The 13,914-nt window shown below is 46.3% G+C and overlaps 1 protein-coding gene across 1 annotated transcript in view; it reads right to left on the bottom strand.

Moving 5' to 3' along the window:
* Positions 1–325: 325 nt before the first annotated feature.
* Positions 326–13,914, bottom strand: part of LOC115097891 (sodium/potassium/calcium exchanger 2-like) — a 58,358-nt gene continuing 44,769 nt past the window's right edge. Inside the window, exons 3-5 of the mRNA XM_029614054.1 lie at positions 11,832–11,978; positions 3,698–3,787; positions 326–487 (exon numbers count right to left, since the gene is read on the bottom strand). Of these exons, the coding sequence (XP_029469914.1) occupies positions 326–487; positions 3,698–3,787; positions 11,832–11,978 (399 nt within the window). The remainder of the gene's footprint in view (positions 488–3,697; positions 3,788–11,831; positions 11,979–13,914) is intronic.

The following is a 13,914-nucleotide window of genomic DNA, read 5'->3' as shown; positions in this document are numbered from 1 at the left end:
GGGAAAATACAAATTTTTGACCATTTCCTCCTGGGCGGCAGTCTGTCCTCTACGTCGGGGGAGTGCTCCACGGCCCGTTTCTCCTAGTTTCTTTCCCGGTTTCTGTTCTCTGGTGCATCCCGCTCCTAAGTCTGCCTAATGCTTGCTAAGAAGCACTAGCATCATCTCCTGCTGGGAGCTGAGAAACGCTGAGGCCGAGGTCTACCACGCTCCCTCCTCATCTCTCTCCCAGAGGGCTGTGTGTGTGTAGGTGGTATGGGCCCCGTCTCAAGGGCCAGACTGGGGCAAGGGGGGAGGGGTGACCCCTTCCTTTCTTTGCTCGTCTTCATGGGAAGGTCTCCACAGCTCCTTGAACTACTGCTGAGGCTACTGCAAACTCTGCATGCTGCTGCTTTCCCTTCCTATGACCTGTGCCAGTAGCTGGGAGGGGGGAGAGTCCACTTCCTTCCTCAGAGTTGGGCTGGGCAGCCAGCTCGTAAACTGAATCCTTTAAGCACCCATTCATCGGTAAATGGGCAGATATTTGATAGAGGTAGATGTGACCCAGATCATGCGGTCCATGCAATTGATTTGTTTGTGCTCATTACCACACATGCAGGCGAGGAACGAGGCCTGCGTAAATGAGGCTGGGCCAGATTAAGAGCTCAGTTTGCGCTGGGAATACCCCAGACCTCAGCGGCAAAGCATTTCAAGAAACATTCAGCTTCATCATTAAAATGTCCTGCAATAAATCGTACGCAGTATTAATGAGTGTGTGTGTGTGTGTGCGATAGGGCCTGATCCTGAAGAGCAAAACAAGAAAAAAGTATGGGGATTTACAAACTGCACTCCTTCAGATGGAAGGGCTAAGTAGAAACACAGATTTCAGGATTTATTTATCTGAGAGATGAAAGGGAGAGATACTGTTGAGGCTGTTTTTAAATGATAATAGGAGTGTGAATAAAGCTTATGCAGGCTAATTTTAAAACGAGCGCACATGAGCCCATACACGCACTTATCGGCATGCGAGTGGAGATGTGCTGCAATTTTAAAACATGCGCGCACTTGCACGTGTAGGTTTTAAAATACACCTCCCACATGTAAGCATGTGTCTAATCTTAAAAGATTGCTGGAGAAAACATACTTCGCATATCTTTCCTTGGACTTTGCTGGCTTTTACATGCACATGTAGGCAGATTTGTTGTTTCTGTGGACCCTTGGGCCGAGGCGGGATTGACTCTACCTGCAGGGAGGAGCCCTGCAGGTTCCCACCATAAGCAGGCAGATTCCGACGAGCCAGAGACCCGTCAGGACCTTCACCTATACCAGCCTTCGTTCCCCTCAGGTTGAGCCTTTGGGTGCCAGGGCCAGCAGGACTTAGGTGGGGTCTCTGCCAATGACAGAAGGGTAGGTCCATGGTCAGCTAGGCAGGTAAGCAGACAGGCATATGTGAGGTCTAGGCTATGGTCAGAGGCAGGCAGTGGTCAGTGGTATCCAAGGTCCAGGCAATGGTCAGAGGAAGGCAGCGGTCAGTGGTATTCGAGGTCCAGGCTGTAGTCAGAGGCAGGTGGCGGTCAAGCCAAAGATCCATCTTAGGGAGGAGACAAGGGATGGATAGGCATTACAGGAAGGTGAGGACAAGAACAGGCAGGGATAAGTCCGGAGACAAGCAGACAAAGAACTGAAGACAAGCTGGATCAGGAGCTGAAGACAAGCTGGAGGCAGCACACTCTACTCTGGAGTAGTGGGACCTATTGCTGAGGCAGAGAGGGAAGGAGCAAGTGAGTGCTTTATAGGGCTTGGAGGGTGATGTCATCATTTAGCGCCATGGGGCTTTTCATACCACTGGCCCTTTAAAAAGGAAGAGATCTGGCTCCTAAGGAGAAGCATGTCAGCTGGGTTGGTGGCATCCTGCCATGCGAGGAGTTGACGGCATCTCGCAGCATCGGAGCATTAAGCCCGTCATGAGGAGCATGAGCAGCATGTCAGGAGCCGCAGAGAAGGGCCTGGCCAGTGGGGTGAGCATGGCAATCCATGGGAGCAGCTCACGGACCACCAAATGCAACAGATTTAAAACATGTTCGCATGAGGGACAATCCATTTTTTCCACCAGTTTGCCCAGTTAATATGGAGGTCTTCAAGACTCTTCTGGTTCTTCATCCTGCACGCCCCCCAGTTAACCCAGACCCCTCACCTTGTCCTGAAAGCCCTAAAATCCGAGATCTACATTACCCCCCCCCCCCCCCCCCCCCCCACACACACACCCAAGAGACTTGAGTGGAGACAAGAACAGATCAATACAACTATGTAACCTGAGCCACAAACTCAGGAGACTGAAAAGGTTGCAAGACCTCCTGCTGTGAGGATACTTAACTGACTATTGAATAGATTAGTCAGACATTCAGGTAGGCGATTTGCATTTCATAGTTTCCTGGACCTCTGGGTAATTTTGTAGGAAATATCACTAACAAAAAATTCAGAAGATTTAAACTTCTACATTACAGAACTATGACTGGGGAAGGGATTTGTGAGAGAAATGTGCTGGAAGACAGTACTGGGAGGCAGACAGATTTTCACCCTGAGTCCAGGGGTATTCAGACACATTGGGTGTGAAGTTTCCAGACAGTGAAAAAAATAAAAAGTGACAGGATAAAGGAGTGTATACATGCCTCCTCACTCTGGTCTTACCTGATTTCTCATGCTTTTTGGCTGAGAGGTGACAGACTGTAAAGGACTAAACCCACTGAGTACAAGACTACCACCAACCTAGCTATAAATGCAAGTTTGAAAAAAACAAACAAACCAACTCTTCCTGCCAAGGAAAGAGAACTGAAAGACGGTGGCAGAAATCAAATGGTTCCCTGTGAGTAAGGGGGAGTCCCAGTGGCAGTCCAGGAGGTGGAGTCAGGTCCCCCAAGGGGGGCAAGGACTCCAGTGGCAGACTGGGAGGTGGGGTCAGGTTGCCCTAGCCCTGGACCTCTCAGAAGAGTAGAAGGAGATGCCCTTCCACACCCCCACGAGCCCCGGTTGCATTGGTTCACTTGGGTGAGACTGGGGAATGCAGAGCGCCCCATGAGGTAAGCGGTCAAGGGGGTATTACATACAGACTAGCTCCTCATGGGAAGCAGCAGAAAAGTTATGCAGATAACAAGCAGTCTCTGGTTTTAAAATACAGAGTTAGGCCCATAACTGTTGGCCCTGCCCTGGAATGCCCTTGCACTGCCCCTTTTCTGCTCCCTTATTCTTCACGCGTGCCCGGGTATATATGCATATACTTTGTGGTTTTTTAAAATCCATATTGCTTGCATGTGGCCCACATACATACGAATTTGGGCATTTTTGTGCGAGCAATGTTTTTAAAATTGACCATAGATTTTTGTATGAATCATAATATGCAATGTTTTGGTTACAGTTGTATTAAAGCTTCCCGATACGTGGTAAGAGAGCAGTCGTGCATCAACCCTATACAAGGTTTGATCCAGTCCTTCTGGCGTTTTCTATGGCCACAAGATGGGAGAAACGCAGTTCAAGGGTGAAATAGGGCACAAAATGAACTGCTTAATCACCCAGCCACTCCCCCCCTGTAAAACCTGTCAACAAAATTATACCTGCAAATTGAAAGACTAATCAATTTGAAATCAAGGACCAACATATTTTTAACAAATTAACCACAACATGTCTTTCTTTTCCCTTTATTATCGGATTAGGATTTTCTTACCTGATGTGCCCACCAGACCATTAAATAAGAAAAAACTGCAATCCAAGCGATTGAGCCAAAAAACGTTAGCGGGAAAAATTTTCTGGATGACTGAAAGAGAAATAAATAATGGGAAAAAATTAGACCAAATGCTTGCACATGTGATTTTAGAGAGTGCAAGTTTTTAGAAGCAAGTTAAAAGAAAAAAAAAAAAAAAAGAGATGAAATTAGTTGTTAACATCTGGTGACATTTAATTTACATTTCAGGGCTGCTCATTAAGAAGTAAATTTTAAGACCCGTGCGCGGGCACACATGTGCACGTGTCTGATGGCGCGTGCACATGGATGCGGCGATTTTATAACATCCGCGCATATATGCGTGTATACACGCGCGTTAAAAAATCTGCTCTTTGCGCACAATTTTATATTGATGCGCACATCTTGCACGCAAATGGCAACGCAAGCGCGTAAGTGGGGGGAATTTTAGTAGATACGCTCACCGACACAATTACCTGTTTCCCCAGTTCATTCCCAGTTCACCCCCAGTAAAGGAGAGGACTTCCTAAACCCCCTAGCTAACTTGCCTGCCTTTTGCCCTTTTAGCCCCGACCCTTAAAATCCCGCTGACTAGCCTAGTTTTGTTTGTTACATGACTTGCACGCCATCCATAGCCGAAGTAAAGTTACGCTTGTGTCCGCAAATACTTTCACACAGGCTTCATGGTGCAGTGCCGGCCTGCCCATGCCCTGCCCATGCCCAAGCCCTGCCGCTTTTTGTATAAAAATGTTGTATGCGCACACCGGGAGATCCGCATGGCGCAGGTCAGGCCGAGTCACACGCGCGCTCTCTCCTGGCTTTGGTGCGCATAGGGCTTTTAAAATCGGCCAGCAATTGTGTAGTTCTCCGGGGTCACAGTGTCTCCCGCAACATACCGTTAGCTGCGGGCCTCTGTAGGGGTGAGTTGGAAGGGAAGTACAATTCATTATTTTTCAAGTTCAACAAAATAAAATAAAATAAAAAATCATAATTCTAAATACTTTTAAAGCTTTTGTGAAACTGCTGCTACCATGGTGAGTTCCAGCAGGCTTCTAAGGTCAGGTAACATCAGCTGGATCTCACATCTGAGTGTCTGGTGGAAGAGCATATTTGAAAAAATGTTCATATTTTGCTGTCTGGAAGGTGGGAAGGGGGTGGGGCAGGTGTATGGAGCTTTGCTCTAGTGCAAAAAAGTCCTGTTCCTGATTTGCCGATGAAAGCTTTCCATTTTGGGGGTGAAAGGCTGCTGCGTAGCAGTTTTCCCAACCAGTGTGCCATCAAACCTGCTCAGGTGTGCCACGGACGAGCCCCCACTGGCTGATGCTCAAAGCCAGACCACTGCCTGCATTCTCCTTTCAGCACCGCACAGCAGAAAGCGCCACCAGCGATGGCTCTTACACATGCGAGAGCTCCTTTTTGAGCGCATTCTGTACCTTCTCACCAGGAGGAGTGAGACAGGGAGAGAGTGAATGGAGCGCTGGATGTGACTCGCTAATCGAGCGAGCTGCTGACACCACATGGATGTCTGCCTTCTGCCTTTGTCTATAAAAGGGAGCTGGTCCATTGCAATGGGTGCATGGGTGTCTCTGGCCCCCTTCCCCTTGCCTTTTTAAAATATGCAAGAGAGACCAGTGAGGCCTTCAGTGCTTCCCTGGCTCTTCTTTAGGTTACACGACTTTTCTCCATGTCCTCACTGCCTCCTCAGTGAAGAATGGCATGCCCCATGACATTTTTATTAATGTAGGTGGGTCTTGGTCTTGAAAAGGAAGGGAAACACTGCTCTACACGAGTCGCTTGACCTTTTTGCGCTGAATTCTACTGAGAGATTAGCACTTAGCCATCCAAGGGTGCCAGACCTCACATTTTATGTGCTCCATGGGGTGGAGATGGGGTTGTACCTCCCAGGTCTCTACTAGAACCAGAGTTCTACCTGAAGGAATAATGCATTTTCTGAATGGGGTGTGTAGTTTCCCCTTGTGGGGGATGGAGAATGGTTTGCTCCTAGCCTCTATAAACTGCTGCCACCATTTTAAGGTGCGGATTCTTAAGTTCATATATTGAAACAGCTAAAGCTGTAAAGAACTTTCATTAATTTCACCATTCATTATAAAAAGACTCACAATATAATTATGATTTTATAAGCTATGGTTTTACCCTGTTCACTCTTATCCTAGTTCACTCCCCTGTTTTAATGTAATTGCATTCTTACATGCTTGTTATTGTTATTATGTAAACCGAAATGATATGTAACTTTGCTACATGAATTGCGGTATATATAAATGTTAAATAAATACATAAATAAATAAATAAATAAAGTTATTTTGGAAACCATCCAATGCTTCCAGCGTGATTATTGCTGTTTACAATTAACTCAAGTTGGTATTGAGTAAAGCAATGCACAGGGTCTAGGAGAACATTTTCTCTGCCCCTCTCGCTCCCCAGAGAATCCTGGAAATTAACATAAAAGTAGCAGCATTAGAAGTTTGGATGTCAGAGACTGTATTTGAGGTGTGGCTCCTGAGGCCTTTATCTGGGACTATAAAATACATTTTTTTTTTTCTGTATTTTTTCAGAACTCCAGGGAATTATTTTTTTCTCCTAAGGGAGCATTCACAAAGAGAGGGGGGGAAAAAAACAAACTGAAAACAAACAATTCTGTAGGTACTACCAAGACAAGTTCATACAACAGAGGTTAACATGGAGTTCATAGTTTGTCAGAAAGTAAAGTTAAACCTGCACACAGCAATTTCTCAGACTTCCAGCTCAATGGGAACCGGTCCTCTGCCAGCTCTATGGCATATGAACTTTCATGCACAACTGCCACCACCCTCATCATCATCACCCGTTCTGACCAGCCCAGCCGTTGCAAAGACAGTTCTGCAGCTGGCGGATTACTGTTCCCTCCAGAACAGGTACAAGTGCGCATTTAACCAGGTGCCTCCCCCTGCCTCCCCCTCTGGCCCTTCTCTCAGAGGCTGAAGAAATCTCCTGGGAGTTCTGTAATAAAGCACGGCAATCTTGCCAGCAAGAACCTATTTTATTTTTTATTTTTTAAATCTATTTCCCTGTCACTCTGTCACATGCTGAATATATTCTTTTACCAGCATCCAACTAAGGTTACATAAATATTCATGAATCCGTATTTTCGGTTTTTTTTTGTTCTTTACGGTATTACATTTGCCCAAACTCCCTTGTATTGGATTTCCATGTAAAGGAGCAGCTCATGTTTAATTCCCTGTTAATCCGCCGCACTCCTGCCAAGAGGACGACGGCCCTGGTGGAATCTTGACAAGATAATGGAATGTTCTAATAAACTTACAGGCCTACGCAAATCAAATAATAAATCTATCAGTCAAACACAGTTATGCTCCCTTTTTCTCTCTAGTTTTAAAACGGGTGGCAGAGTTGTAGGAATATGCTGCTCTAAAGTGTGCGAAACCTATAGCTGCCAGCATAGGGTGGAAAAGCTGCACAGAAAATAGGTGGATCCGGTAGACTGCAGAAAACTCACATCTTCATTGCTTCCTTTTGTGCAGGCTGTACTAATGGTGAGGATGAAGCCACTCGTCGTCGTAGTCAAGAAATCTGCGCAAAGTAACTTTAAGAGGGCAATTTCCGTAGACCCTGGATAAGCAGTAAAGACTGCGCGCACTTACACCCATAAGTTCGCTTTGAAAATACTCAGGTAACTGGCGGAGTGCACGCATGCGTTACAGCGCACAAAGTTAATGCCGGCTCAAGTGCAGTATAACTTATGCGCAGAAAGGTGAATTTCAAAAGCCCGATGCACGCATCAATTAGGGGGATGCACGCGCACAAGTCGGGCTTACATGTGCCCACCCTATTTTCAAAACTCAGAGACAAGCGCATTTCTCAGAGAGTTTCAGATAGGGGCGGGGCCTAGGCATTCCAGGGTGGGGCCAAGAGATGCGTGCGTATCTAGCTACATGCCGTCCTTTGCCATGTACATTTAATTCTCCTATGAAAGAAACAAAACAGCTATTTCAGAGAGGTTTAAAGGGTCTGGGGTAACTGTGGAGAGTACAGGCTTTTAAACCAGGAGGGTTTGGGGGACCTAGCTTATAGCTGGGCAAACTGGTGGATGTACTGGTGAAGCTGGCATCTCTTTTAAAATCCCACGTAGTAGAAGAGGCATTTATCCCCGTAATAGAAGAGGCATTTATACACCTGCTTAAAAATTGGGCACACATTGGCGCACGCCCAGCATATTCTATAGAGTGCGCGCATAAGTTATAAAATAGCCACGCATGTGCCAAGCATCTGCAAAGAAAGCATTCATTGCAATCATTTGCTTTTCCTGGTCTTAACTAATGGGCCGATACAGTAAAGTGAGCTCCAGTGGAGCGCACTGTTAGCCCGTGTTTGGCCGCACATTTTCTAGGCGCTATTTTTACCCTTTATACAGTAAGGGATCGAAAAAGTGCAGTCAAGCCCCCCGAAACTAATAACGCCAGCAACATGCAAATGCATGTTGATGGGCCGATTAGTTATTCCCGCGCGATTCAGAAAGTAAAATGTGCAGCCAAGACGCACATTTTAATTTCGGCCAGCACCGGGAAAGTATTGAGGTGTTAAGTCGGAAGCCCCAAAAAAGAAATTAAAAAAAAAAATTTTTAAATCTGCCCGCAGCCCACGGGTTGGAAGACGGACGCTCAATTTTGCCGGCGTCCGTTTTCTGAACCCATGGCTGTCAACAGGTTCGAGAACCGACGCCAGAAAAATTGAGCGTCGGCTGTCAAACCCGCTGACAGCCACCGCTTCTGTCAAAAAGGAGGCGCTAGGGACGCGCTAGTGTCCCTAGTGCCTCTTTTTACTGCGGGCCCTCATTTACATATTGTTTTTTTTCTGAATTGCGCACCCAGGAGAGTGGCCTGGGTGCATGTCGGGAGAGCGGGTGCTCGCTGGCTCTCCCGTGGGTTTTTCTGTATCGTCCTGCATGTTAGTAAAACGGCTCTGAAGTAAGAGCAGAAAACATGGGAGATCATTTTTGTTGCAATTTAGAGTAAATTAATATCCTGGTAACTAATTTACAGGTGAAAAAGATAAATACTGATATTTTGACCTCCACAGAAAGGACAATTATTTTTGTGGAATTCCTTTTTTCTTTTTAAAGATGCTGCAGTCTCTCCTTTTTTAAAGGCTTGCATGTGTGTGGTTGATTTATCTATTTTACTGATTATAAATGCAAATGTTGGTCCCACAAATGGGCACATTCAGCTCTGCCTATAAACTTCCAGATATCTTCTTATAAATCTCCTCTAGAATTCTCTCCACTCATTAATAGATAAAATACTATGAATGGGGATTGGTCCTTTTCATTGTCAGTGGAAAGATCAAATAGTGGCCAGCAGAGAAGTGAGTAGATTAACATTAATTCAAACACAGCTAGTGAGCTGGCAGGCTGGGGCTGAGGGGGGGTGGGGTAGTCCGGAGGGAATTTCGGTGCCCTGGCCGCAGGGCGGGTAGGTGGGTAGGCAAAAGGGAGGACGTTTACGGTGCAAACTTCACCACTTGTTTTTTTTTGGAGGGATGGGAGGTGCCCCGCTCAGCCAGCCTGTTCTCCAATGCACCGTGAGTGTTTGGGGAGAATCCGGAGGGAATTTAAGGAGTCTGGAGGGAGCAGGTGCCCTGGCCTTGGCCCCTGCTTGGATGAGAGGAGGTTTGCTGCTCAGCACCCCTCTCCAGTCCAAACTTATATATATATATATATATATATATTTTTTTTTTTTTTTGTGTGTGTGGACAGAAAGGAGGGGTTTCGCCCACTGTACCGCTGGAAGTTTCACTCTTGCTCTGAGCCAGGAGTTAAATTTCCTGCAGTCAAGAAATCAGCACTGTGGTGTCTGTCCTTTAGCATGCCTCCTTGTATTGCAGTTAGTAGCTAATAAGCTCATTACCTGCAGTCTGCTTGGAGATGAGCTAATGCTAGCCCAGCGTTTTACTCCTGTGTTTTTTTTCCATGCTAAAACCAATGATACATAGAGGGGTTATATTAGCGCTGAAAATCCTGCACTGATACAGGAGCAAGAAGCCATGCTAGGGTCAGCGTGGCTTATTACATCAGCTCCCAGCACGTGATAATTTGCATCGACTCTGTAATTTAGACCCTGTACTGTATTTTGCTGTTCTATATGCACTGCATTATTCTCCCATGCATCCTTCTGCATCAAATACTACAATAAAGGATTTAGTTTGAACACCATGTGCGACAGTGTGTTATTCTTACTAGAAGACCTTCCTAATGCTGAGCTCTTGACAGGCTTTATCTTCCTCCCGCCCTCCCCCCACTGTCAAGACAGATGCCCGAAAGCATGGGATACAACTTGACCCCCAGCATTCCCAAGTGAACCCCTGTGTCAGACTTGCTGGTGGAACAGGGGCTCAATTGAAAAGAGTTCTATTCTGGGTTTAGTTTGCTGGAACTACTGGGACCCAGGCATGTTTGACTGACTTTCGCTGAGATCTTGGCCCACCCGCGAAGACCTATTTGAATGACAGCAGTGGTTTGGTGACCTATCCTGGGTTAGGAGCTTTGGATGCCTGGGACGGATAATCAATGCATGTTATGTCACACCCCAGCACGTTTAGATTGGCTGTAAAGTAGTTTATCCAGTTCTGCAGAAAAACACTCAGAATTGTGACTTGGGCCATGTAATACAGAAGAACATATTTTATTCCAAGTGACTCACATATAAGACTGAAGTGTGTAAGATTGTGTAGGAGTTTGTCACTGTTTCAGGTGACTTGCTCCTCTGGGAGTTACAAGTATTCATTTCACCCTCCCTTGTTTGAAATAAAGGGGAGTGGCTTTACTGGTACTGTGAGGTTTGGGGAGAACAAATAACTAACAAATGCAGAGCTTTACTTTGGTTCAAACACAGGCAGCCATAGCAAGGGCAAAGGAAAAAAAATATTATAAATAGGTTACAAGTCAGGGGAATGGAAGAGTTCATAGATCTGAGGTGGGCAAGCTATGGCCTGTAGGCCACATTCATTCAGCCCATGGAAGTAAGATGGATCCTGCTCTGCGGCGGTGAGAGCATGTTGCTACCAGCCGGAAGTGACATCCGTGGGCTGAACGTGATGGTGCTGCTGTGGTCCGGACAGAAGCCTCACTCACACCTGGATCTACCCCCATTCACTGACAGCATCTTGAGAGGCACTGTCCCCCTCCCCGCTGGAAATCCCGGCACGTTTCACAGTCCCAACCTCGCCTCCCTGTGAGGCGGCCTTCTCCTGTGATCTTCTCTCTGCAACTCTAATAAGGCTCACTGGCAAACGATACTACAGGTCCACTTCACTAAGGGGCAATGGGCCATAGATTGATTTATTTTTTGAAGCGATAGCAATATGACCAGTTGGTATGCTCATGTAGATATCTTTGCTATAAGAAAACATGGTAGAAAAAATATATATTTTTTCTTATTTTACACAGGTTAATTTAATTCTGCTGATCCCGAGAAATAATTGATAATATAACACAGCAGAATGTATGCTGTAGTTAAATAACACAGGCACAGCTTGGAAGTGCTGTTTGGTGTCACAAGGGCAAAGGTTGAGTGTCTTGGGCTACCTGAACGTGTTCCTGGGAAATTTTGTGGCATGCCTAATCTGTCGCAGGTAGTCAGTGAAAAAAAAAGGACACTTTAATTTTATTCCAAGGGCTCTCCGGAGTCCCAGCACTGATTTCAACCTAATAAGATAATCATCAGACTTCCCCTCTTTTGAAAGCTTTTATAAAATAAAGTCAACTGTCGGCGAGTACAAAGAATTACGATACTTATGTCTGCCTTATGTCTGGCTGTGTGTTGCCATTCAGTGGTTATTCATAAAAAAGTAACAGAATTCCAGTTATTATTTCTCTATATATTCATAACGCTTTGACTAGGGAACAGCTTTGGCACCATGACTTCTTCCAGAAAGTGTTTCTGTTATCTGGTTCCATTACAGAATAAGATGAAGACGTGATTTCAGAGTCCTTCACCAGGATCCAGGCTTCTGGTAGGGCTCATTCAAATCATTCCAGCTTATCGCCATTTTTTTTTCATTTGCTCGTCCAAAGTTCCGCTTTCAGTAGTATTGAATACAAATTACTCACTGGATTTCTGACATCTGGTAAGGTAATCCATAGTGGAAATACAATGGGCAACACAGCCAGGTAGACCAGCTTCTTGCGGTGATTGGCAGGCCAGGCCAAGCTGAGTGGTTGGTCTTCCTCACCATCCTGCGCACCTGCTTCTGTCGCCTACCACAAAAAACAAAACAAAACCCAGAAGGAAAGAGAATGGGAGTTAGATGAGATGAGGCAAGGAGCTTTGCACAATGTCCTATGACGACTTCAAAGAAAATATTACAGGTCTAGCAACGCAGCTGCAAACCTACAGTTTCCTTCCCAGCCCGTTTGATTCTCTACTCCACTACCTGTGGCAAGACACCTCACATTCCTGTCCATAAACTCACAGTCTGAAATCTCTGAGAAACAGACATGGAAGTGTCTTCTACAGTTCTCCTCACAGTGATTATTTTCTTACATTTTTGATAGTTGGGAACCTGTGCAATAAAATAAAAATAAAATCGAGCGAAAAAATGTAGCATGGGCTTGAAAATGTTTAGGGGCAGATTTTTAATCCTATGCACGTGGAGTACATTTGTGTGCGCTACCTGGCGCGCACAAATGTACACCCAATTTTATAACATGCGTGCGGTACACATGTGCACCTTGCACGTGCTGAGCCCTAGGGGAGCCCCGATGGCTTTCACTGTTCCCTCCAAGGCCACTCCAAAATTCGCTTCCCCCCACCTTCCCCTCCCTTCCCCTATCTAACCCACCCCCCAGCCCTACCTAAATCCCCCCCCCTCCCTTATTTTATTTTTTGCGCACGAACCTCCGGCACGGCCACTGTGCCGGAGGACTCGGGACCGCCCCCGGACTGCCCCCGGATCGGCGCCACGCCCAGGACCCCGTCCCCTTCCTGCCCCTTTTTCAAAGCCCCGGGACATAGGCGCATCCCGGGGCTTGCGTGCGCCGCCGAGCCTATGCAAAATAGGCTCGGTGCGCACAGGGGCAGGTTTTCAGGGTTACGCGCACAAGTTACAGGCGTAACCCTTTGAAAATCTACCCCTTAATGCGCACATTAAAAAGCCACTTAATGAGTGATGAAAAAAGCTTTAGTGTGTGCATGGCAAAAAAAAAAAAATATCCCCAATAGTGTGCTCATGCTATTCTTGTAAAGACAACTAAAAAAATGCATTGGCCAAATAGTGTGAGCATGTTACATACCAAAGGGCAGCTATGCAGCGTGAGCACGCTAATTTGAGCCTGCTCGGTTCTCTTTTTCTCTCCACTCCTGTTAACTTCCAAGGGCTATATAAGCAAGCCTGGCACATGGGGGTTGCTTGACAGCGCAGAGGGAAGAAGTGAGAGCCGTTAAGCTCCAGGAGAGTGGAGAGTTTCATGGGATCAGAAAACTGTCACCTGTCTTCTGCGTCAGTAAGGATCTTCAAAGTGGAAGAGGGTTGGGAACAGAAGAGATGGTGCAAGGGGAAGACCGAGGGAGGAATCTGGCTGCCCTGACTCAGTAAGGCACTGGTATCTGCCCACTCCCCGCTCCATAACCATCCTGTAGTGCAGGCACCACAATAACTGCACCGTGCAATCTGCTACTGCCTCACAGCTGACAGAAATGAGATGGGCATTTAAATCAAAACTACTGATCATTTCAAAAAAGCTTTTGAGGCTCAGACTGGTGTTCATATCTCAGGTCTCTGAGTGCCTTTGGTAGTCTGTGGCTATAACAACAATGTGAATGAGAGCAAAGACCTTTGTCCTCTAGCAGTCTATTGCTTGGAAGTATTTTTAAAGTACTAACGTGTGCCCCCTCTGTTATCTCCTCCTTTCTGTCACTCTCTTCCCTTCACGTCTCCCCTGTCTTGCTGGTACTCTGTGATGAGGGAAAGCCTAGGGCAGTCCCACTGGGGAGTCAGTTGCCTCTGGGGGGGGAGCCCCACTGGAAGGAGGCCCCTTGCTTTTGTGATTAGCCAAAGATGATGCTGGGCACCACCCACACACATTGCTGTTTAGGATGAAGTCTCTGAGTGCCTGTGGCAAGACACCTCACAATCCTGTCCATAAACTCACAGTCTGAAATCTCTGAGAAACAGATATGGACGTATCTTCTACA

The sequence above is a fragment of the Rhinatrema bivittatum genome, chromosome 1 (assembly GCF_901001135.1).
Source record: "Rhinatrema bivittatum chromosome 1, aRhiBiv1.1, whole genome shotgun sequence".
In the NCBI taxonomy this organism is placed as follows: Eukaryota; Metazoa; Chordata; class Amphibia; order Gymnophiona; family Rhinatrematidae; genus Rhinatrema; species Rhinatrema bivittatum.
The sequence above is the reverse complement of the archived record's forward strand: the minus strand, read 5'-3'. Positions and strand labels throughout refer to the sequence as shown.